Source organism: Mustelus asterias, chromosome 1, assembly GCF_964213995.1.
Source record: "Mustelus asterias chromosome 1, sMusAst1.hap1.1, whole genome shotgun sequence".
Taxonomy (NCBI): domain Eukaryota; kingdom Metazoa; phylum Chordata; class Chondrichthyes; order Carcharhiniformes; family Triakidae; genus Mustelus; species Mustelus asterias.
Genome location: NC_135801.1, coordinates 106,181,355 through 106,207,855, shown reverse-complemented (window position 1 = coordinate 106,207,855; position 26,501 = coordinate 106,181,355). Strand labels below are relative to the sequence as shown.

The window sequence follows — 26,501 nt, the reverse complement described above, 5'->3', positions numbered from 1 at the left end:
TTACCAACAGACCTCCTTCAACCACTTAGTGCCCATGCAGTGAAATTGCCCTGCTCAATCCATCTGTCTCTCCATATTCTTTTTCTCTTTTAAGATCCTCCTTAAATCCCAAACCTCTGACTAAGCTTTTGATTACCATACCTAATATTTCCTTCTCTATTTTGACGCCTACTTTATCTGATGATGCCTCTGTGGAGTTCCTTGGGATGGGTTTCTACATTAAAAATGCTAAACAAACGCAAGTTGTTGTTGTTGTAAACAACAATTGGAAAAATGGACAAAGCATTTGGTGGCAAATATTTAAACATTATTTTGAAATCAATGGAACTTAAATCTCCCTTTTCTACGCTTGTGGCTTAACTGCCTTGTAACTTCTGAAGTCAATTTTCATAAGGAAAGTACAATCTGAAACATCAGTATGAAATTGTTCTGTATATTGTTGATGTTCCTCTCATTTTAAATCCATTCTGATTTCTTTTGGTAGCTGGTTTATTTCTGTTGTAATACTGCTTCAATACAATAATTTAATACTCTGCATTTGATTTACATTGCTCCAAAGCCAAAATATGTTGTTTAAATAGGCTAGGATCAATTTTGATGTGCATGGGTTGGTCCAATTTCTAGATGTTATTTTCCACTTCAGCCATAAAGTGTGGTGTAGACCAAGTGGTCACGTGAAGACGTGATGACACAGTTACATAAGGGGCCACATGGTAGGAACACAGGAGTTATCCCCGGGATCTTGGGCAGAGGACAAGTACTGTATATAGCTGTTGTGCTTTAGGAATAAACTACCTTTGTTGGAGGTCCTTGATGTCAGTGATTTAAGGAACCAACAACATTCTGCACGTGGCAAGATAGCAGATTCAGACACAAATATCATTATAATGACTCTCCACTCGGACTTGTAAGTTTCTGTTTTAATAAATGAAGCTAAGTGATATATTTTGACTATCTCCACCCTTACCATGTCGCCCATGTGAAAACCCTTCCCACATCTTTGCAAAATCTGGACTCAAACTCTCCTGTCCTGCACCTTCCATAAGTTCCAAGTCTTATCAAATATTGCCACCCACTTCCCACCCTACTTTAAATCCTGTTCACCAAGCTACTCATTTTCATGTATTTACATAGGTTCCCTGCCCCCAATTTTGGATTCAAAATAATAATCTCCAGCTCCTTCTATAATTTGCATACCTTATCTCTGAAACTTTGCCAGACCTCTATACTTTTGCTCTTCTAGCTACCCCTCCCTCTCATCATCTTCAAAACCTACCTCTTTAAACATACCAGAATGTCAACTAAATGTTTGGCGACAGCTCAATGCCTATTTTTGTCTCTGCAAAGTGGTTTGGGACATTTCACGACATTAAAGGTTTTGTTTCAACGTGCTTATGCTGTGGCAGTATAATCCAGCATCCATTTTTCTCTGTTTATTGTCATACCATTTAGGCATTTTGAACAAGAGTCGACTAACAGCCCTTTCAGCTTTCTATATGCATGACAAGTTCTTCCTGGTTTTACTTTCAATATGTGCAGTATCTTGCACTTCTTTATCTAAAAGTAATTTCAACACCAACTAAATAAAAAAAACAGTTGTGCTGTTATAGCTGCCATTTGAATCTGGAATGCCTCAGCTTGGTGTTACAGATATCTGCGAATCCAGCTACAATATTGACAATTTATTTACGTATACCTGCAACAGAATGGATCTCAGCATATAACTCTGGGATACCTCTTGTCTGTCCCATGATACCCCTGATTGAGATCAACTAAATTTATTACAGATGAGGAATTCAATTTTCATCCTTATCATCTGTGTGGCTCAGTATCACACCACGCTAAATTCCACTTTCTAACATAGAAAACAGCAGAACAAACTCTGATTGTTAAAACAATTAATTTATTGATGAGTACTCTGTAAACTGATAGAAAATTACTACAAAATCTATACTTCTAATTTCTTACCATAATATTTGTACACGGTTCTCATCTGAGGTCAGTGGAAGCAAAATGGAAAACCTTAAATATTTTAGTCATCAAAAGTGAGTACTTAATATCTACTCCTTCCTGGATTTCTGAGATTGATGCACTTTAACAGTGAGTGCAAAAATACAGTTTGATTTGATCTTAAAGTATCTCACATGGTGGTGTCAGTTCAAGTTAAATACATAAAATAAGATCGTCAGCCATCTTTCCATAACGATCAAACAGCAAAATGTCAACATATTTTGAACTAAAAGTCTGTGACAGTCAATGCTGAAATTAGTTGCTCCTCCTCAGTTATGTCTTATGTTAGCATTCCTGGCCAGGATCCATTATTTCAGTAGAAATGAATCAAAATCACACTGACGTAGATACAGTAGCACGAATGGACATGACCAAGAAAGGCCATGATCAACACAGCCAGGTTGGGAGCCATTTAGGTGCCAACACCTTTAGTATTTGCCGAAGAATTGGAGAGTTAAAATTGTTTAAATTACCATACCAAGATCGAATGGAAGTCAGGCTATCACACATTTATTGAGATCTATGATCTTCTTCCTGCTTTGTTTTTTTATGTGTCTGACAGCAGTCCTCACTCCACATTCAAACACTTCTTGCACCCCTCTGTTAGTAACTGCTGAGCACTCCAGATAACCTCGTGCTCCGATATCTCTTGCCAGCCTCTTCCCATCGACAGATGTGATGGTGCGAAAAGTGCCAACATCACGCTGATCTATTTGCGTGGCAACGACCAATACCGGAACCTTTGGTAAAAAACCTCTGACTTCTGCCATCCATTTATTCCTAACATTCAAGTAAGACATTGGGTTCGCTACAGAATAGCAAATTAAAACCACATCAGCCTGCTGGTAAGAGAGTGGGCGAATTCCTTGAAATGAATCATTTCCTGATGTGTCCCAGAGTCCCAGGCTGATCTGAGTTCCATCCATAAACACATCGACTCCAGTGTTGTCATAAACTGTGGGCTTATATATATCTGGGAAAGTCTCTGATGTAAACCTCACCAGTAAAGCTGTTTTCCCCACCTTTACATCACCAACGAGAACACATTTTATGGAGCTCATGATGCCTTCGAGTTTCTATGCAGAGCAGATCACTGGTAGCTTCAGCAAGTCTTCTCAATAACTCACAGCAGGAGTACAGGTTCTTCGAAGAAATGCTTTTTCTTTTCAATAGAGCAGTTCACTTTAAAAGGATGTTCTTGCAGGAAGTTCCACCAAACTTATCTTGCACCTGCGAAACAAGAAAGAAACATTTAATGATTAAAAACTTCTAAGGAAATGGCAGACCCAAAAGATGATTGTTTTCCTTCAGATGCTGACTCAGAATTAACAGTTGGTTGACACAAAGGTTTGGTTTTAATTGTCTGAGGATTGTAAGAGGAAAGGAAGACTTTCACAGTCCTGGGAAAGCATAATCAGAGCAAAAGGCTGAATGATGAATTTTGCCTTTAAATACAGAAGGAATGCAGAGAATAACATATTTAATACAAATATGGAATTAAGTATTCTTCTGTGGGCTAGATGTCACAACACTTTAAGTCTAGTTTTAGAGAATGAGCTTACAAATTTCATAGCTGGTAGCGCACGGAGAATACCTTCCCCCATGCTTTTTCTTTATATTGACACTCTTTCAAGAAATTTTACAGACATTTCTTAAAGTTAGAAGGAAAGTCATGAATTAGTATTTTAACATTTACTTGTTGCAGATCTTACCTCTAATAATTAATTCAGCATTGACACTAATTTCCACCACAGGTATTGAGAATAAGACTTGCATGCATCTGTCCGTTAATGAATTTTGCTTCTCACACTTCAGTTCTAATCTTTCTCGCTTCTACTTATATTGCTCTTCCTTCCTGCTAACTTTGGGAACAGAAATGACAACAGAGCTCCGAGCAGTTCTTGATACATTCTAGTGACGTGTCCAATTTTAGGGAAATACTGAAGCTTGCATACTTCCTTCCAAATTCAAATAATTGTTTTCACCCCAATACATTTCAATTTTTCACCAAAAAGAGACATGACAAGCAGGATTTATGTTGGCTTTTCCTGGTACTGCATTGCTGAAGGAAAATCAGGTGTAGTCACATTCCAATAGAAAAGGGTCATAACCACAGGATTCATAAAACACACACCAAAAGGAATCCCCCTATCAAAGAACAAAGAACAGTACAGCACAGGAAACAGGCCCTTCGGCCCTCCAAGCCTGTGCCGCTCCTTGGTCCAACTAGACCAATCGTTTGTATCCCTCCATTCCCAGGCTGCTCATGTGACTATCCAGGTAAGTCTTAAACGATGTCAGCGTGCCTGCCTCCACCACTCTACTTGGCAGCGCATTCCAGGCCCCCACCACTCTCCATGTAAAAAACATCCCTCTAATATCTGAGTTATACTTCGCCCCTCTCACCTTGAGCCCGTGACCCCTCGTGAACGTCACTTCTGATCTGGGAAAAAGCTTCCCACCGTTCACCCTATCTATCCCCTTCATAATCTTGTACACCTCTATTAGATCTCCCCTCATTCTCCGTCTTTCCGGGGAGAACAACCCCAGTTTACCCAATCTCTCCTCATAGCTAAGACCCTCCATACCAGGCAACATCCTGGTAAACCTTCTCTGCACTCTCTCCAATGCCTCCACGTCCTTCTGGTAGTGCGGCGACCAGAACTGGATGCAGTACTCCAAATGTGGCCTAACCAGCGTTCTATACAGCTGCATCATCAGACTCCAGCTTTTATACTCTATACCCCGTCCTATAAAGGCAAGCATACCATATGCCTTCTTCACCACCTTCTCCACCTGTGTTGCCACCTTCAAGGATTTGTGGACTTGCACACCTAGGTCCCTCTGTGTTTCTATACTCCTGATGACTCTGCCATTTATTGTATAACTCCTCCCTACATTATTTCTTCCAAAATGCATCACTTCGCATTTATCCGGATTAAACTCCATCTGCCGCCTCTCCGCCCAATTTTCCAGCCTATCTATATCCTGCTGTATTGCCCGACAATGCTCTTCGCTATCTGCAAGTCCAGCCATCTTCGTGTCATCCGCAAACTTGCTGATTACACCAGTTACACCTTCTTCCAAATCATTTATATATATCACAAATAGCAGAGGTCCCAGTACAGAGCCCTGTGGAACACCACTGGTCACAGACCTCCAGCCGGAAAAAGACCCTTCGACCACTACCCTCTGTCTCCTATGGCCAAGCCAGTTCTCCACCCATCTAGCCACTTCTCCTTGTATCCCATGAGCCTTAACCTTCTTAACCAACCTGCCATGTGGGACTTTGTCAAATGCCTGACTGAAATCCATATAGACGACATCCACGGCCCTTCCTTCATCAACCGTTTTTGTCACTTCCTCAAAAAACTCCACCAAATTTGTAAGGCACGACCTCCCTCTTACAAAACCATGCTGTCTGTCACTAATGAGATTGTTCCGTTCTAAATGCACATACATCCTGTCTCTAAGAGAGACAGAGATATGTGGAAGAAAAGGAGGAGCTGCAGCGGGTGCGAAAATGTCAAAATGCTTTGTGCCCACCCTCTGGTCCCCCAACATCCATATTAACTGAAATGTCTTTACTTTTGCAGAGGTGAGACTGGTGATTGCTTCTCTTTCAAAAGATAAACCAATAGACATCCCATAGGCAACACTTTAAGATATGAGAATACTTCACTGACAGTAATGCTGATCAAAAGCACCCCAGCTATAGTTTCCTTGGCAGTGCATGACAAAAGTATAACAGGATCAACAATAAATATGGTCTGGCTGCACCTGACAAGCTGCACCAAATATTTCTGCTGGCCAGGCACTCCTCTATAATAATAGAAATATCTCTTTCTCGATTCAACGGAGGCAGGCAGAGAATTCCAGTTCCCTACTTGCCTCCTTTTATTCCTAATATTCAAGTCCGAACAGTTTGTAGGGTTTGCCTCAGTAGTAAACTAACAGCACATCAGTCTTTTGGTGAGAGAGTGGGGGAACACCTTGAAATGAACAATTTCCTGATGTGTCCCAGACTGTTCTGAGTTCCAGTGATAAATAAATCTCCTCCAATATTATATCATTGTGGGCTTATGGATATCAGGGAAAGGAAAAGTGAGTTATTGTTTACAAAGTTTGTTTGGACATTTCTGAGGCCTGTGAAAAATCACCAAAGCAATACAAAACTCATTTTCTAAATTACTATCAAAGTTAATTGTGTCCTTCTCCATTAGTCTCAGATTCTCAGGATAAATTGTCCAAATGTCAATCTTTGAACTATCCTCACATCTGAAATCTTTTAAAACTTTTATAGTTCCAATATATCTAAATTTCCTTCAATTCTGGGATAACAACTCCAAACACATGCGTAAACAATGTGTGAAACACACATGCATGTCACTTCAGCTATTTATTGGTTGCACTTGTCCGCCTTCTTCGGGGGGGGGGGGGGGGGGGGGGGGAGGAGGGGGAGGATTCTCCCAAAAACATTCTAAGTGTTGAATTCACGTAAAAACTGGAGTAAATCATGCTGGTTTTTTCAGTGGCAGTTTCAAAATGAATCTCCCAAACTCTGTGCACTGCAGAGTGCACTAGTGTAAATCAGTCCAACAATCAGTGAGCAGGGCCTATTCCCGCTGGAGAGTCTGGCTGCATAGCGCTGGATGGGTCATTGTGCATGCGCTGATCTGTCAGCGCTGAGATCGGCCCATGCACAGAACCCCTGCACTGCTGGCCTCACAATTTCTGGCCAGCTCAATCACTGGCCAGCCCTGTGACCCCACAAAGCTGCCCCTCCGACCCCCACACGGGCCAATCACTGGCCCTCCGAACATGCCTTGACCAGCCTCAACCCCGCCCCAGCCCGTCTCGATGCCCTCCGCAGCCCCAATCGGTGGCCCCCCTCTCTCTGTCATTCAGCCCAAATGCAGAGTGGCAGCAGGATCCCCCCCCACCCATACTGATCGCCCTGCCAGAGGCCCTGCCCCATCAGGCCCTGGCTCTTGGCACTGCCCAATGCCCAGTGGAGGCCCAAGTTGGCACTGCCCAGGTGGCAATGCTCAGGAGGCATTCCCTGGTGCCCAATCCTGCTGGGGGGCTTCGATAGCGCCCCCTTCACTCCAGCAGGGTTGGGCTGCCAGCTCCCCGCAAGTTGGGAGCTAGTGTAATCCCCGCTGGAGTGAACCATTCCGGGCGGGGGGGGGGGGGGGGGGGGGGAGACGCTATCGCTAATTATATTTAAATTATATTAATGTGAAGGCCGTGGCGCCCAGCGGGGAGCCCACTAAATGGTCTCCACTAGAGTCTCCCGGCCCGCTGCGCTACAAAAGCAATGCAGTAGGTTGGGAGAATCAACCCCAGGGTCTTTTCTCTATTAATACATAACTAAAAGTGAAATAACAATGTGTCTCACCTAAGCCATGAATGAACAAATGACCTTTATAAGTTTGGGGTAAAAGAGGAAAGACCACACTAGGAATGCTGTGTACACTTCTGGTCTCCAGACCTAAGAGAAGATATACATGAAATAGCAAAGGAGCAAAAAGGATTCCTTAGAGACAAGTGTGCAAAATGAGAGCTGTAGTATGAGAAAAGATTGAGTAGAATGGTCTTATATTCTCTGATTGGAGTTTAAAAGAATGAGGAAATCTCAGTAACGCATATATGATCCTGAGAGGGCTTTACAGGGAAGACGCCAATAGGTTACTTCTCCTGGCTGGATAGTCTATAACAAGTGGCACAGGGTTGAAATTTATGGGGAGAGATGCACTGCTTCCCTTCCCGCCCCCTAGAAAAATTGTGACCCACATTGAATTAGGACACGCAGCAGCAATAGCACGCTGCAGGCAGACTTGAGTAGCTGAGAGGGAATTCCACCCTTCAGCAGGAGGAGGTCCTGCCCTCGAGACCTTCTGGCCAATCTGACTGGCTGGCAGTTCTGGCAGTCTCAGGAGCACCAGAGCTCAGAAGTGGAAGCTGCTGGGATTGCAAGTAGACCTTTGGATTGCAACAGTCATGGCATTCAGACCCAAGAAGGTCACGGGTTCAGGGAGCATAGCAAGGTGGGGTTGAGGCAGGTGCAAGGAGATAGGGAGGTCATTGCAGAATAAGGAGTAGGCCATTCAACACTGAGATGCGGAGGAATTAATTCAATCAAAGGCTGAAGAATCTTTGGAATTCTCTACCCTGGAGAGCTTTAGAAGCTCAATCATTGAGCATTTTCAAAACAGAAATCAATGGATTTCTGGAGACACCAGAAGACACCAAGGGCTATGAAGATAGTGCGGGCATGTGGCATTGAAGCAGATAATCAGCCATAATCTAATTGAATGGTGGAGCAGGCTCAACAGGCTGAATTACCTACTCCTGTTCCTATGCTGTCCCTTCTCCAATACAACTGCCTTTCCATTAATCACAAAGAACAATGACCCCAATCAACATGACCACTCGTAAACAGGCTCTATCTTCCCTCAACTCCCAGAAACAGATTAAACAAGTCATCTGAACCACTTGATTCACATTTCTCTCAGCACAAACATAGTCATGGCAGGAAATCTAGGTTATGCAATCACAAGATGTAATGATTTCAGAAAATATATAAGTGAATAGAGACTTTTGAGAAGAGAAGCAGAGGCTGGATAGACTGGGACTTTTTTCCCTGGAGCGAAGGAGGCTTAGGGGTGATCTTATAGAAGTCCAAAAAAATAATGTAGGGCATAGATAAAGTAGATAGTCAACATCTTTTCCCAAAGGTTTAAGGTGAGAGGGGAGAGATAGAAAAGGGTCCAGAGGGGCAATTTTTTCACACAGAGGGTGGTGAGTGTCTGGACTGAGCTGCCAGAGGTAGTAGTAGATGCGGGTACAATCTTGTCTTTTAAAAAGCATTCAGACAGTTACATGGGTGAGATGGGGGATATGGGCTAAATGCAGGCAATTGGGACTAGCTTAGTGGATAAAAACTGGGTGGCATGGACAAGTTGGGCCAAAGGGCCTGTTCCCATGCTGTAAACAAACCTCTATGGCTCTGAGTTACTTGAGTCTGTCACCAGGCTATTGGAAGTGGATGAGTCCTTATTTTTCAGCCAGGCAATGAAGGCAGAAGGCAATGAATCGTGAGATAGGAAGAACCAACCCAACATCTTTCCATCAAATGCTCCTATGACAAGCCTGTTTTACTCTGCACACACCCTACCTGCATGAAGAGTATGTACATACAAGTCTGAAAGTGCTAACTCGGCCTACAATTTGAGAGGTAAAGCAGCATTGCATATCTATTTCACAGCTGCCTTTTTTGATGTGAACATTACCAGTAAATAAAAGGAAGTTACAGTTATTCAAATTCAGTTTATGCAAATTCTCCAAGCTTGCATGAACAGTTTCAGCTCCTAGAGGTAACCTGTGCAACTTGAAAGTTTAACTAGAAGAATAACAATTATATTTCCACTTAATACATTTTAAGTGAAGTACTTTAAGGCATTGTTGAGAAGTATTACATCAAATTACATGTTTTTTTTCTTTTAGGGATAGCACAGTAGCACAGTGGTTAGCACTGCTGCCTCACAGCACCAGGGACCTGGGTTCAATTCCAGCCTTGGGTGACTGTTTCTGTGCAGTTTGCATGTTCTCCCTGTGTCTGCATGGGTTTCCTCCGGGTGCTCCAGTTTTCTCCCACACTCCAAAGATGTGTAGGTTAGGTTGATTGGCTAAATTGCCCCTTAGTTTCAGAGGGATTAGCAGGGTATATACGTGGGGTTATGGAGATAGGGTGTGGGTGGATTTGTTGTCGGTGCAGGCTCGATGGGCTAAATGGCCTCCTTCTGCACTGTAGGGATTCTATGAATCTTTAACTCTTATTATATTTTTTATATTATAGAATCATTTATATAGTTCCATTAACATAATAAAAGTTCGCTGATTTTGTGCTTTTGACAGAAAACTGTTCAGCATCTTCCTTGGTTTAGTGGGTAAATGTAACACTCGGGTTGGTTATTGAGCTGTACAGAACAACAAAGTCCCAAGTTTGATCTTCAGTTAATGCTGATCAGGCGGGACAGCAATGTACATGCTACAGTTGGGCTCAGCTCTTCTGAATTAAGGAAAATTAAATCAGTAAGGATTTCTGTTCCAGATTGTTATTCAGTACCTCCTGCTAGATCGTGTGCTATTGTTTGGGGTGAATTGATTAGGGACCAAAAATAAGATTTTAAGTATGTATATTTACTAAAAAGAAGAGGCTGCTACTGATATAGCAGGGAAGGGAGGAGCTGGGGTGGGGGATTAGTAGTGATATAAAATAAAAATACAGAGATTCTTAAAAGATTGGCAGGCTTCAAGTAAAAATGTCACCCAGCTGCTTTGATTTACTAGAGGGGCTTCACTTGCATGGAGAGATTGAAGAAACTTGGGTTGGTTTTCTTAAAGCAGAGAACATTAAGAGGAAATTTGATAGAAGTGTTCAAAATCATAAAATCTTTTCATAAGAGTAAATAAGGAGCAACTATTTCTAGAGGTAGAATGGTCAGTAACCAAAGGTCATGAATTTTGGTGATTGTCAAAAGAAGCAGAGGAAATATGTGCAAACATTTATTTTATGCAGTGAGTTGTTGTGATCTGGAATATGGTTCCTGGAAGGCTGGTGGAAGCAGATTCAATAGTTACGTTCAAAGCAGAGTGGGATAAAGTCTTCAATGAAAATAATTACGGGGCTATGGAGAAATCTGACAGCTCTACCAAAGAGCCAGGAGAAGCATGATAGGTTGAACGGCTTCCTTCTGTGCTGTATCATTCTATGATTTTATAAATCAAAGAAGGCACAAGTATGCATGTCACAAAATGTTGCCCCATTTACTGCTGGCCCATACTAAGCCTCCATATGATCAGGAACTCATTCATCATGCTAATTCACATATTCATGCCACAACTCACATCTTCAAAAAAAGGCCTCACACATATAGTCAGTGCAACATAACCAAACTGCGTGACCACTTACTGACACCCAAAATAGGTTTCGATTTGGGCACATGTCTGTCACTCTGTATATCTTCTCCGAAACCTGCAGCACTTGAAGATTACTTCTGTGTGTTGCAAACCAAAATGACACAAAAGGCTGATTGCAAACCATGTGCAGATAGCCCCAACCAAGGCAACACACATCAGAAATTTGAACAAAGAAAAGTACAATACAGGAACAGGCCCTTCGGCCCTCCAAGCAAGTGCCGATCATGATGCCCTATCTAAACTAAAAAAAAACCTTTTGCCCTTACTCGGTCCATATCCCTCTATTCCCTCCCTATTCATGTACCCATCCAGATGCCTCTTAAATGTTGCTAATGTGCCTGCTTCCATCACCTCCTCTGGCAGTGCATTCCAGGCACCCACCACTCTCTGTGAAAAACTTACCCCGCACATCTCCCTTAAACTTTCCCCCTCTCACCTTGAACCTGGGCCCCCTTGTAATTTACACTTCCACCCTAGGAAAAAGCCTCTGACTATCCACACTGTCTATGCCTCTCATAATTTTGTAGACCTCTATCAGGTCTCCCCTCAGCCTCTGTCTTTCCAGCGAAAACAATCCGAGTTTATTCAACCTTTCCTCATAGTCAAAATCCTCGAGACCAGGCAACATCCTGGTGAATCTTCACTGCACTCTCTCCACATCCTTCTGGTAGTGTGGTGATCAGAAATGCACGCAATACTCCATGTGCAGCCTAACCAAGGTTTTGTATAGCTGCAGCATGATTTCCAAACTCTGTACTGTATATATATTTCCCCATAGCCCCAGCTGATGAAGGCAAGCATGCCATATGCCTTCTTAATCACCTTGGCCACCTGTGTTGTCACTTTTAGAGAACTGTGGACCTGTACGTCCAGATCCCTCTGTATGTTAATATTCCTAAGGGTTCAGCCATTTACAGTATAATTCACACCTAAACAGCCGACAACTAAATTTCCCAAATGCACTCCCTGCAGGAATGGATTCAGAAAGGAACCCTGCATAACAAAGGACCAGACCCAAAGTGGAAGACAGTTCAGAAACGGGAACCTGGGGGAAACTATACTGGCCTTTCTTGCATTTGGAGTGAACACATAAGCAAATGTTGATGACTAGGCTATTCCACAGCCCCCTCCCCCACCATTTTGTGGTACTGTTCAAGAATGAATTGTATAAATTTAGAAATATATGATTTCATCAGGTTCTTGCTTTTTAAACAATACAAGTCCTTTTTCCCAAAACATATATATAGGTTATGTGCATGTCATTGAAACAGAATCGTCCAAAAAATCTTTATTCCTTTTCAAAGAATGAAGATTAAATTACAAATTCAAAATGATTGCCATTGATCACGGCATATAAATGGACCCAGCATAAAAAGGTAACCTCGGTTTTTGGATGCCAAAATGTATGTTGTGGCCTATACTCAGGGTATATGTTAACCCCCTATTTTCCAACTAATGATGGCATGTTTAGAGCTATACTTGAATTAGGAGGCAGGCTCAGTTTTTAAGCTCAGAAATATATGTTTACAGTTATAGTTGCCTTATAAATCGGCGCATGGGATCAAGCAAGTGATACATACCATGTTGCAAGATGCACAGGGTTTTAAGCCACACCCACAAAAGAGCAGACTGTACATGGTGATAGATGAACAGAATTTTCTTCACATTCCAATATGTGATTACTAACACCAGCAATTCACATTTTTAACTTGGCGTATAAACTGAAGCCTGTTTTTGGAAGGATTTTTCAAAGCTTGATTTATACTCCATGCTCTAAGGTCAACTTCAAAGAGTTTGGTTTATGCTTCCAGGAGCAGTTACACATTAACTTCATAAGAACACTTCAGCTCAAGGATTTTATGTTGCAGCTATACTGGGCTATCAGTCTGAACCTGATAAATGAAGGGTACAGTTCATAGTCAGGCTGAGGGCTGTGTTTCACTCCAAGTGATGACTGTATGTGCTTACATACAGCTCTACACCCAATCACAAAAGCTCACATTGGACCATTAGCTTTCTAAAAATAGTGTTTTTAAAAAACTACCCAGGAAATCAAACAAGGTCATCACCAGGCAGTATAAAATGTTCACAATAAAACAGAAAATTCTAGCAATAGTCAGCAGATCTAGCAGCATTTGTGGAAAGACAGAGTTAAAGGGCAGGATTTTCCCCATCCCCCGTGGCATGTTTCGTGGTGGTGGAGGTGGTCCGTCATTAGCCAGTGGGAGGATATTCTGGTCCCACCATTGTCAACAGAGCTTCCCTTTGTATGCCACTGCTGGGAAACCCATGGCAAGGGTTCACCCTCAGCAGGAACGGCCAAAGAATTCCAACCAAAGCTTCAGGTCAATGTCTTTTCATTGGAGTGCAGGATACTGACCTGAAACCTCATTGCATTTCAGAAGTTCCTGAATATATACTGAAACTGCCATAATCTACAAGGTTATGGATCATGAGCTGGAAAGTGGGATTAGGCTGTGGCTTTAATGTCCTTTGATTTAAGGAACACCCAAAACTGCACATTACAACAACTTCAGCTAACCAACGCTTTATTACTTGCAATATTATTACTTCTTTACTTTTGTACTCCATACTTCTATTAACCCATAATTTTTTTTTGCCTTTTTAATGACTTTATCTACTGGCACTTGCATGTACAGGTATTTATACATGTGAAGCTCCAAGGTTCTCTGTTCATTTGCACCAATCGGTGTCTTCTCATTGATTGTAGATTCTCCTTCTGAAATGTGTTACTTCATGTCAGTCCACATTCACTTGCTCCTTCAACCTACTTCAACCTGCCCATTCTACTTACCTGTCTATACTTTGTTTACCTATTTTCCTACTTTTGTGTTATCAGCAAATTTTGTGATTATGTTTCCTATGTCCAGGTTCTAATGATCTATAATACTGAGGACAAAAAAAGACTGAATATTGTTTAGTCCTTTAACCTGATCAAGCCTTGTTTACCCTAACTCTTTGTTTCTGGTCCAATGAGCAAATTTCTCTCCATGCGGCTGCATTTCCTTTTATAGATAGGCTGGAAATTTGGGCAAAGAAATGGCAGATGGAGTTCAATCCTGATAAATGCGAAGTGATGCATTTTGGTAGAACTAACGTATGGGGGAGCTATACGATAAATGGCAGAACCATAAAGGGTGTAGATACGCAGAGGGACCTGGGTGTGCAAGTCCACAGATCCTTGAAGGTGACGTCACAGGTGGAGAAGGTAGTGAATAAGGCATATGGCATGCTTGCCTTTATAGGACTGGGCATAGAGTATAAAAGTTAGGGTCTGATGTTGCAGTTGTATAGAACGTTGGTTCGGCCGCATTTGGAATACTGCGCCCAGTTCTGGTCGCCACACTACCAGAAGGACATGGAGGCTTTAGAAAGAGTGCAGAGGGGGTTTACCAGGATGTTGCCTGGTATGGAAGGGCTTAGTTATGAGGAGAGATTGGGTAAACTGGGGTTGTTCTCACTGGAAAGACGGAGGATGAGGGGTGACCTAATAGAGGTGTATAGAATTATGAAAGGCATAGATAGGGTGAACGGTGGGAAGCTTTTTCCCAGGTCGGTGGTGACGTTCACGAGGGGTCATAGGTTCAAGGTGAGGGGGGGGAGGTTTAACACGGATATCAGAAGGACGTATTTTACACAGAGGGTGGTGGGGCCTGGAGTGCGCTGCCGGGCAAGGTGGTGGAGGCGGACACACTGGGAACGTTTAAGACTTATCTAGATAGCCATATGAACGGAGTGGGAATGGAGGGATACAAAAGAATGGTCTAGTTTGGACCAGGGAGCAGCGCGGGCTTGGAGGGCCGAAGGGCCTGTTCCTGTGCTGTATTGTTCTTTGCTCTTTGTTGTTCAATGTAGGTCAATGAGCTCAGGAGTGATGGTAAACAGATTTTGGTGCAGGTAGACTATGTGTAGTAGAGTTATGGATGAAGTTTATCATGTGTAGAAGATGAAAGGCTGGACAGAAAAGCATTGGAATTATTGAATCTAGAGATAACAAAAGCATAGATTAATCTTTAACATTTAAGTTGGCTCCCCAATTTAGCCTAAGTGCATCTACGTGAGGTCTGCATTTTCGACTGTCAACAAAGTAATATTTCAATATCTGTCCATTCAGTGCCAATTGTTGCTTAGAAAGTATTATAACTGTCACAAAAACTACATTATGCCAGTGCACCAAATGAACATGCAATGTAAAAAAAGCATTATTCCTATAAAACTTAGGGTAGAAATTCCGATTATCTGCTCACCAGTCTGTGAGCACAAAGTCACAAGTTGGAGAGTGAAAAATGATATCCTTTTGAATCATGAATTACTCAGCCACATTACAATCCAAAGTGTACAATTAATTATGTTACCTTAAATAATAAACTTTGACTATGATCTTAAAACCAAAATAATTAACCTGGTATTGTATAGCTACATTTAAATTATTTTATATTATAATGCAGCCAATTTATGATATGTGAACAACACAGTTTTAAGAAATATATTGTTAATAGCTATACTGTGGAAAGTATTGAGTGGAGAGCACTGTGTCCCATAGAATAATACTTTGCTCAAGGATGAGCTGAGAATTTTAGTTTTGCAATTCTATGTGACATTGTGTTTTTATTAGGCAATTATATGATATCATGTACATCAACATAAAGTAATTTTGGTTTTACATTTTTGTGCAGAATTTACTATACTTCAGATCTGAAGCCTCTCAAATTGGGTATTTGTCTGACATTAACACAACGAGGTCCCTTCAGTTTCACTGTGGTTGCAGGATAACTATAATCTAAAATACAACAGCTGCAGTATAAAAAAACTGATGAAGTATGCACTAGGGCTTTTGCTAGTAGCCTGAAAGGATTAGATAGAACCATTACCAGATTGGACTGCACATGGTCCATGGAAAAGTCGGATTTGATGTACCAAATAGCATGTTCTTGTTTTGCGCTTTCTCGTAGCGCAGAATGTTTAATGATAATCAAGATGAATACAAACAGGTCAACCTAAAATCACCATAAGAGATGTAAGAGATAATAACTGCAATTGCTTTATTTGATGTCTTTAATGTAGTAAAACATCCAAAGTGCTTCACAGGATAATAATCAGACAAAGGTTGACACCGAACCCAAGGAGGAGACATTGACCAGAATTTTACTGCCCAGGCCGCCACGGGAATTCGAGCAGACAAGGGGAAGGTCCGTTGACCCCGAGCAGGATTTTACGGTTTCGGGACGAGCCAGGCCGTAAAATCCTGCCCATTATGATAATCGCCACAAGCTTGATCAAAAGGGCAGGGCTGAATTTTCCAGCCCTATCCACCATCGAGATCTCCTGGTTCTACTGAAGGCGTCCCCGCAGCAGGTTCCCCGGCAGCGTGGTCAGTGAGCAACACAAATGGCCACTGACTTCAGTGGGGCCGGAAGATCCTGCCAGCAGCCAATGGCAAGCTGCCTCCGCTGCCGGAAAACCCGACTTGCGGGGAGAGGGGGTTAGGGCCAGAAAATCCTCAGCCATAGATTGTAAGGAGATTCCTAAAACAGCAGAGAGAAATGGAGAAGGGGAGAAATTTAACAAAGGAACGTCAGAGCTTAGAGGCTAGACACAGCTGAAGGCACAGCCGGCAGTGGGACTTTGAATTCTTTGTCACTGAGCCCTGTATACGCAGTATTTATTGTAAAATTACAATGGACTGCAATGGGAAACAGAAGTTATTTACGTGCAGCATCAGTTATCAATGGAGGTTTCTTCCTCCAGTCATGAAATTCCAGCTGTTAAGATGTTAGCCTTGCACCATGTAGTATGGCTGTTGATTCAGGTCACTCAGACACTCAGATCTAACTGCCACTAAGCCAATAAATGAGATGCCTTTATGCCTTGTATATTAGGAAACATCTTTGCACATGGTGTCAAAGGTGGGACTATCAATGTGATAATTATTTCTGAAAGGTTATCTCTTATAAAATTACAATGAAAGAACCCTGTAAATAAATCCCAAAGACCAAAGTAAGAAAATTTGCACCAAAATTTACCCACCTCTGATGGATAATGAACTAAAGCGGTCTGTGGTCTAAAGCCATGTAGGCCAGGAAATTTTAACTTCTGATAATTGTTCATAATTCCTACTGTAAATGTTCATTTGTAGAATTTGGATGAGTTCACACCCAGATGCACATAAGAATCTAGTGATGACCATGAAACCACTGTCGATTGTCGGAAAAACTCATCTGGTTCACCAATGTCCTTTAGGGAAGGAAATCTGCCGTCCTTACTTGGTTTGGCCTATATGTGACTCCAGAGCCACACCAAAGTGGTTGACTCTCAACTGCCCTCTGAAATAGCCTAGCAAGCCAATCAGTTCAAGAACAACTAGAGATAGGCAATAAATGCTGGGCAACCAGCGATGCCCATGTCCCATGAATGAATTTTTAAAAATCAAGCAACAATATCTGCACAATGTCAGGGGAGGGAATCCATGCATGGAGCCAGAGGAAATGGGCGAGGTATTAAATGAGTACTTTGCGTCAGTATTCACCAAAGAGAAGGACTTGGTGGATGATGAGTCTGGGAAAGGGTGCGTAGATAGTTTGAGTCATGTTGAGATCAAAAAGGAGGAGGTATTGGGGTTCTTGAGAAACATTAAGGTAGACAAGTCCCCAGAGCTTGATGGGATATACCCCAGAGTACTGAAAGAAGCAAGGGAGGAAATTGCTGGGGTCTTGAGAGAAATTTTTGTATCCTCACTGGCTCCAGGGGAGGTCCCAGAGAATTGGAGAAGAGCCAATGTTATTCTTTTGTTTAAGAAGGGTAGCAAGAATAATCCAGGTAATTACAGGCCAGTGAGCCTGATGTCAGTGGTAGGGAAATTATTGGAGAGAATTCTTCGAGACAGGATTTACTCCCACTTGGAAATAACTGGACGTATTAGCAAGAGGCAACATGGTTTTGTGAAGGGGAGGTCGTGCCTCACTAACTTGATCAAGTTTTTTGAGGAAGTGACAAAGATGATTGATGAGGGTAGGACAGTGAATGCTGTCTACATGGACTTCAGTAAGGCCTTTGACAAGGTCCCTCATGGCAGACTGTTGCAGAAGGTGAAGTAGCATGGGATCAGAGGTGAGCTGGCAAGGTGGATACTGAACTAGCTCGATCATAGAAGACAGAGGGTAGCAGTGGAAGGGTGTGTTGCGTTTCTGAATGGAGGGCTGTGACAAGTGGCGTTCCTCAGGGATCAGTGCTGGGACCTTTGCTGTTTGTAATATACATAAAAGATTTGGATGAAAATGTAACTGGTTTGGTTAGTAAGTTTGCAGACGACACAAAGGTTGGTGGATTTGCGGATCGCGATGAGAATCATCAGAGGATACAGCAGGATATAGATCGGTTGGAGACTTGGGCGGAGAGATGGCAGATGGAGTTTAATCCAGACAAATGTGAGGTAATGCATTTTGGAAGGTCTAATACAGACAGGAAATATACAGTAAATGGCAGAACCCTTAAGAGTATTGATAGGCAAAGGGATCTGGGTGTACAGGTACACAGGTCACTGAAAGTGGCAACGCAGGTGGAGAAGGTAGTCAAGAAGGCATATGGCATGCTTGCCTTCATCGGCCGGGGCATTGAGTTTAAAAATTGGCAAGTCATGTTGAAGCTTTATAGAACCTTAGTTAGAACCTTAGTTAGAATATAGTGTTCAATTCTGGTCGCCACACTACCAGAAAAATGTGGAGGCTTTGGAGAGGGTACAGAAAAGATTTATCAGGATGTTGCCTGGTATGGAGGGCATTAGCTATGAGAAGTTAGAGAAACTTGGTTTGTTCTCATTGGAATGACGGAGATTAAGGGGCGACCTGATAGAAGTCTACAAGATTATGAGGGGCATGGACAGAGTGGATAGTGAGAAGCTTTTTCCCAGGGTGGAAGAGTCAATTACAAGGGGGCATAGGTTTAAGTTGCGAGGGGCAAGGTTTAAAGGAGATGATTGAGGCAAGTTTTTTACACAGAGGGTAGTGGGTGCCTGGAACCCGCTGCCGGGGGAGGTAGTGGAAGCAGATATGATAGTGACTTTTAAGGGGCGTCTTGACAAATACATGAATAGGATGGGAATAGAGGGATATGGTTCCCGGAAGGGTAGGGGGTTTTAGTTAAGTCGGGCAGCATGGTCGGTGCAGACTTGGAGGGCTGAAGGGCCTGTTCCTATGCTGTAATTTTCTTTGTTCTTTGTTTGTAATGCCACAATAGCTAACTGATCCTTACTACACTCGCTGATACAGAGAACATTGCTGGAATTTTACCACCTCGCCCGCCCGAGGCTCCTCAGATCCCATCCGAGGCCAACGGAGAATGCCGTTCTGCGAGCCTCACGTGTCCCAATTCCGGGGCAGGCATGCTGGTAAAATTCTGGCACATAAGTTCAAATCCCACCATGAGAGTTTGAAAATGTGAATTCAGTTTAAACCTTTGGTTAGCACTGCTGCCTCAGTGCCAGGGACCCAGGTTCGATTCTGGCAGAGTGACTGTGTGGAGTTTGCACGTTCTTACCATGTCTGCATGTGTTTCCTCTGGGTACTCCGATTTCCTCTCTCAGTCCATAGATGCATAGAATTCCTATAGTGCAGAAGGAGGCCATTCAGCCCATCGAGTCTGCACCAACTCTTGCATAGGCTTACCCTATAACTCCATGTATTTACCCTGCACTATCCCCCTAAGCTATATATTATGGGACATTAAGGGCAAATTTAGCATGGCCAATCAACCTAATGTGCAAGTTAGGTGGATTGGCCATGCTAAATTGCTCCTTAATGTCAAAAGATGTGTAGGTTAGGTGGATTAGCCTTGATAAATGCCCAGGGTTATAGAGATATGGGAGGGTCTGGGTGGGATGCTCTTTGGGAGAGTCGGTGCAGACTCGATGGACCAAATGGTCTCTTTCTGCACTATTGGGATTCTATGGTTCTTAACTAAAAGTGACCATGAATTTATCGAATTGTCATAAAAATCAAACTGTTTTTAGGAAACGCTGCAATTTTGACATTTGTTGTCCTTTCCCAGTTGCCCGAAATGGTTTTGGTAGGCCTTCTTCTTGCACTACTGCCATCCATGTTTGTAGAAGTTTGAAACAACTAATGGCTTGATTGGATACTTCTAAAGGTTGTCAGCCAAGTTAGTGCGGGACTGGAGACCAGGTTAGGTTTCTTTCCCTAAATTAATGAACCAGTTATGTTGTAAAGGGCACTCTGAGTGCTTTATGGTCACTTTTGCTGGCGCCACTTTTTTATTTACAGAATTATAATACCTAATTCAAATTTTCAAATTACGATGTTTCAAATCACGTCAGGCTCATGAAGCTTTTACGGGCGGCACGGTAGCACAGTGGTTAGCACTGCTGCTTCACAGCTCCAGGGACCTGGGTTCGATTCCCAGCTTGGGTCACTGTCTGTGTGGAGTTTGCACATTCTCCTTGTGTCTGCGTGGGTTTCCTCCGGGTGCTCCGGTTTCCTCCCACAGTCCAAAGATGTGCGGGTTAGGTTGATTGGCCATGCTAAAATTGCCCCTTAGTGTCCTGAGATGCGTAGGTTAGAGGGATTAGTGGGTAAAATATATGGGGGTAGGACCTGGGTGGGATTGTGATCGGTGCAGACTCGATGGGCCGAATGGCCTCTTTCTGTACTGTAGGGTTTCTATGATTTCTATGGTGAGATTAAATTTACATTCTTTAGATTGTTAGCCCACTGCCTCTGTATTACTGATCCATGAATACCACTACAATACCATACCCACTGTCTTTTTGATATTAATTCAGAATGGTTGATTATTGCCATAACAATTAATTTGCACTTAAACTTGTGTGTTGAGAATTTATTAAAATGCAATAATGAAAGAAAAGATAATGATTCTTCCACTTTCTCCTTCAGTAAAACCATTACTTTTGATCATGGTAGCTTACTAAAATGGGCAGTTTTCTGTTATTTTGATGATGACCTGGGGTTGTTTCCATATGTGAATCCTGATATGGTAAAGACATGAATTATTCAGAAGCCAGATATTCCAAAAGTTACATGACAATGTTCTAAAAGGCTTTGCCTGCAACAATTCAGTTTTGCCAGCTGACCCTTACTCTGTGTGTTAACCGATCTCAACCGGAGCAACAGATGAGGGGCGCTTGGCCTAAACACCACTGGGCCAGAATGTCGGTGGGGGGATAGCAACTTAGCCAGGGTTTCCCTCTGATTCCAGCAGTGCCATGTTTAATTTGGGCAAGGACAACATCATGCTCAGATGATCAGGTTGCCTACCAACACTTGCTGTGCAGGCTCAAATGCATAGAATGGTGACTTGACCAGAGGTGGTTAATGCTCATGGAACCATACTTAAACGTGTGTCAAATTTTCCATTGAGGTGTGTAGAAAAAGGAGAAAGTTAGAAGAAAAAATCAGAATAGCTGAAGAAAATTAACATTATATTTTGTTTTCTGGCCTATAATATAAAGGACGGCACAGTGGTCAGTCCTGCAGCCTCACAGCGTCAGGGTTCAATTCCGGCCCCACTGTCTGTGTGGAGTTTGCATGTTCTCCCTGTGTTTGCGTGGTTTCCTCTGGGTGCTCCAGTTTCCTCCCACAGTCTTAAGATGTGTGGGTTAGGTGGATTGGCCATACTAAATTGCCCCTTAGTGTCAGGGAGATTAGCAGGGTAAATACGTGGGGTTACGGGCATATGGCCTGGGTGGAATTGTTGTCAGTGCAGACTCACGGCCGAATGGCCTCCTTCTGCAATGTAGGGATTCTATGAGTAAATGATAGTTCAAAAAGGGAGCATGATAAATGAAAATGACCCAATATATGTGGGCAGACTATTGAAAAAAAGGAAAGAAATCAAATAAACAGAAAACAGGAACTGTATGAAGGATTTCTCCATTCCACTCCCATCCACTATCCCCTTACATTCAAAAAGTAATCCATGAACAAAATGGAAGTTTTACCCTAACCCTAACTAACAGTTATGAGCTTCCATTCACTTAATTAAGTAAGAAGTTTAATAACACCAGGTTAAAGTCCAACAGGTTTATTTGGTAGCAAAAGCCACAGAAAAGTGAGATGTGGCTTTTGCTACCAAATAAACCTTTTGGACTTTAACCTGGTGTTATTAAACTTCTTACTGTGTTTACCCCAGTCCAACGCCGGCATCTCCACATCATCACTTAATTAAAGCATTCCTACAATGGATCTCAAAATAGAAGTTTAAAGAAAATGGAGGCCTCTAACAAGATGTCTCCCTCATCCATTAACTTCAATAAAACCAATTTACTGACAAATTTCGATTTTCCTGAAACAGTTTTTGTTTGTTTTGCTACCCTTAGCAAAATAAGGTAAACACATCAATCATCATTTTAATCTTCCTTTTCAGCTGCATGGAAAAGTATTTATTTTCAACAGTGGAGCTGTGAGTGCCACCCACATGGCTTTTGCATGTATCCGACCCATGGAATATTTTACGTAACAACCCACATCCACTGGTACAATCAAGTTTCTAACAAATAAGGTAAACATATCAAACTTCCTCACAGCACCAAACACATTCTCCTCAAAGAATTATCTGAAAGTTATTTCTGGGTCAAGGTTTTTCTATAGTCCTCGTCACTCTAAGTATCATGTTTATTGGTGAATCAAAAACCTTGGATGCAATTTAGACCCTTCAGTAAAATAATGAATGTTTATTTTTATGACTTCAACAATAAACATTGAAAAACCGTAATTTCTCTGTTCAGTTACTAATTTGTTTGTTACCTTTTCTTGGCCTCAAATCTACACATTAATGTAACCTCGTCTGGAATTCAATTTGAAGTATCACTGCACTCTTTAAAAATGTTGCCAACTGAATTAGTTAGTGGAAAAAAAATCTCTTATTAGCTGAAAGTTAAAACTGTTGCATGGTTCTTTTTTTTTTTGGTTATTACTGCACAATTCAGGCTCCACATCTAAAAGATAATTGTTTTGTTGTCCAATGGGCATCTTGTTGCAAACCATCAAACCCTAATGATCAAGGCCTACTGGCGGAATGCTGCTGTGTACAATTCACTTCTAGGAACTGAGAATATTTAAATACTTTTTAAAACTAGATATTATTTGTAATCCTACCTGAATTGCCCCACGGCATCGTATATGCTGAGATCTGCTCTGGCGTTATATCGACCATAGTACTCAAAAGTACATATAAAATTAAGGCAAATATGTCGGCTTCTCTCCACCCTGAAAGATTAGTGTTTTTGTTGTACCTTTGTTATGACCAAATTAGACGAATTCAATAAAATTGCCAACATAGAAATAACTAAAATCACTTTTGAAACTCCAAACTTTGGGGATATTGTCAAACCTCAAGCATTTTGGAGATATTTTAATGGCGTTGCTCCGAATCGCGGTCCTCGCTGTTACATATTATTAGCGTCTGTTTGTGATTATAATGCACATTAGAAACAAAGTGTAGAAACAAGTGTCGCTGGAGCCGCACATTTCACACCACTTCACATTGTTGCTGCTTAGCACATGTGGGCATTATTCTCCCACTTTCCTAACAAACTGTACAGGTCATAACCACGTTCATTTTCTTACTACCATTTCCGTCAAAATTACTCCTCTTTTTTGAACAAAATACTATGGATCCCCTCTGCAGCCGATATTTTAAATTTTAGTTTGTTCCTTGTTCGCGTCTTGTCCGGAGTGCGAAGGAAAGAAATCCTGCTCCTCTCCTTGTGATTAAATTCATCAGAACTCGGTGGCTGCCTTTAAATACCGAGGAAAGTAATCCATCTTCAGAGCCAGAAACTAAGATTTGGATTTTTTTAAAATCTTGATTTTTGGATTTTAAATAATCTTTCTATTTACACAGCGAGTATTCAGCAACAGCTCGGGTGAGGAGAACGACAAGATCCTCTTCAAACTCAGCCAAACCCTCCTCAATCTGTCACTAATTGCCACACTTCCACAAATCTGAACATGAAATCAGTTGCACATTTTCATTTATTGATAATAAATAATTCGGAAAAGCTTTAACTGAAATTTTCTTTTTGCCTTTATGTTGTCGTGTTTTATTAAATTGGTTATATATTCCGAATGAAATCAGCCTACACTCAGAAGCCGCGGATACAATTAGTCATTTTTTTCTGGTTTTTAATCTATTCCTTGCGCCGACCTACCTCAGCCTCTGTTCCCCTCCCTCGGCTCCTTCAGACTGGCATCTGATAGCGCTGTCAAATCGCCAACATCCAGGTGAAGCCTCTCAAACCGGCGGCAACTGCTCACAAATTCAGCTTGCCTTTTTTACATATGAAGCTGTCCATTCCTCACATCGAACAACATTCTTTTTTTAAGTAGAGGCACTAATTTTCGCGGTTCCCTAACATGTCCACAGCAACAACGGGCATCAAAAACAGCCCCGGAGCCAGGTTGTGTCAGTGACTGAGCCAGCCAGATGTTGAGTTGACTGACACTGACTGATTGCAAGCCTCCAAGGAAGGACATCCTGTGCGACGAGCAACAAATCAAGAGCTGTAGGTTGCAGTTTCATCTACCCCCCTGCGGTTTGTGCTTCACTGCAAGGCTAAAGGACAACATAAGTGCAGAGGTGGTTGGCATCCTGATTCAGAAAAGGAGAGAAACCCCCTAGAAATGATGTCTCACGCTGTTTTGATTTGGCTCCTGGTGGAATTTAACTCAGATATGGTATCCAACCTTGTTTGGAAGCACATTGCGGCCTCTACCCATGTACATTCGGGACATCTAACATTTAAAAGCGACGATCACACTTGCATAAAGTTGTTTTCTAGTTGTGAGAAAGTAGACCTTCTCCTGGCCAGCATTGTACATGTTCCATAGAATTACTGTAGACAGAACAAAGCCATTCAGTCCAATACATCTATGTCAGTGTTTATGTGCCACAAAAGCCTCCTCCCAGTTGACTTCATCTAACCTTATCAGCAGAACCTTCTGTTTCTTTCTCCCTCATGTTTACTTGTCTTCGCCTTACATACATCAATGCTATTTGTTTATTTGAAGCGAGTTCCACATTTCAGCCTCCAGGAAAATAAATTTATCCCAAATTGCTTGTTGAATTTATTCCTGACTGTCTTACATGTCTGATCCTCACCTCATCCCTGCCATCTGTTCTTAGTTTTGTTATCCAGCATTTTGTTGGTGTTTGCAGTGTAATGTATAGCCTGGAATGCCTGTTATGGAATACCTTCCATTTTGGAAAGACGATCCCTGCACACATTTCCAACAAGGCCAAGAAGCCCTTGGTGAGAGAGCAGCTATTGCTCTCCCACAATAGCCAGACAAACAAGCTTGTGATAACAAGCTCAGGGGAAAGTCCAAGAAATCAATCTCCCATAATAGCTAGACTAAAAATAATATGAATCATATAAGACAAGATATAAAGCAATGTAAGAAGTTACACATGAGAAAGCAGAGGAAGGGTCCTGACATCAGCATTTCTCTTTGCAGAAGAAGCTGGTGGCAATGTTTCTAGTAGTGTTAGAACTAATCATTCAAACGTGTTTTGGTATTGAGTTAGCTTGTTAACTCTGTGACTGCTGTTTGGTCTTCTAAATCTATTAATAAAATGGACCTGCTATATGTCAATATTGGTTCACTCTCCCTTGGAATCAATTCCGCAAGGCAATTACTCTCAAGTTCCCCGTCTCTTACAATGCATTAAGAAAGGTGAAAACATAAAGAGTTGGATTCTCCAACCTTGCCTGTGGCTGGGATTCTCCAGTCCCGCTGCAGTGAACACAGGTTTGGCTCAATGCCAAATTCACCATTCTTGCTGGCAGCGACAGTGGGGCGTGAACGGCCAGAGAATTCCAACTAAAGATTTTAACTTCCAAGCTTCTGGGCTTCGTAACTAGGGGTACCATAAAGTTGTACTGGGGAACTCCGTGCCCCCGGAAATCCCATGTAGGGATTTCCCGGTTAGTTCAAACATCCATTGAGTAATTGCCCTGCAATTGGAGCTACAAAAGTATGATATAAGTTGGAAACTTTGGATAGTCCCAATTGTCTTAGAGTAATAGTTGCCCAGAAAAAGTTAGAATAAACTAAAACCACCTCTCATTCCTGGGTAACTAAAGAACTGACGGACTTCATGCCCACGGGATTCACCCTCCTCCCGACTTCCCAAGGGACCCACCTGAAAAGCCCACCGCCCCCACTGACCATCCCTCCACTGTATAGAGCCCCAGGCCACCCAACCCTCCTGACTGACCACCCAAACACCCAATCTCCCACAGTGACCCCACTGACCAACTAATACCCCCAACTGACACTCTCCCTGACTGATCAACCAAACCTCCCTGACTGATCCACTCCACACTGACTACTCAACACCCAAGCCTCCCCACTGACCATCCAAATCGCCCGACACCTCCCCTCCTCCCACCCCACCATTGACTGCCCAACCCTCACCTGCCCCACTGGTCAACTGATCCCCTCCAACCAACC

The 26,501-nt window shown here is 42.3% G+C and overlaps 2 protein-coding genes across 4 annotated transcripts in view; both read right to left on the bottom strand.

Moving 5' to 3' along the window:
- The window catches only part of n4bp2 (NEDD4 binding protein 2), a 384,372-nt gene that overhangs the window by 258,760 nt on the left and 99,111 nt on the right, over positions 1-26,501 (bottom strand). The window lies entirely within an intron of this gene.
- Positions 1,925-24,905, bottom strand: rhoh (ras homolog family member H). Of its 3 annotated transcripts, XM_078216548.1 has the most exons (3): positions 24,197-24,905; positions 23,142-23,252; positions 1,925-3,240 (listed from the first exon to the last, which is right to left on the bottom strand). In XM_078216548.1, exon 3 carries the CDS (start codon positions 3,069-3,071, stop codon positions 2,505-2,507), a length of 567 nt encoding a protein of 188 aa, XP_078072674.1. In that variant the 5' UTR covers positions 3,072-3,240; positions 23,142-23,252; positions 24,197-24,905; the 3' UTR covers positions 1,925-2,504. The 3 variants fall into 3 exon arrangements, with proteins under 3 accessions (XP_078072674.1, XP_078072653.1, XP_078072665.1); XM_078216527.1 differs by lacking the exon at positions 23,142-23,252; XM_078216539.1 differs by lacking the exons at positions 23,142-23,252; positions 24,197-24,905 and adding an exon at positions 3,723-3,855.

Excerpts from the sequence above, each read along its gene's own strand:
- rhoh (XM_078216548.1), bottom strand. The coding sequence starts at position 3,071 with ATGAGCTCCATAAAATGTGTTCTCGTTGGTGATGTAAAGGTGGGGAAA.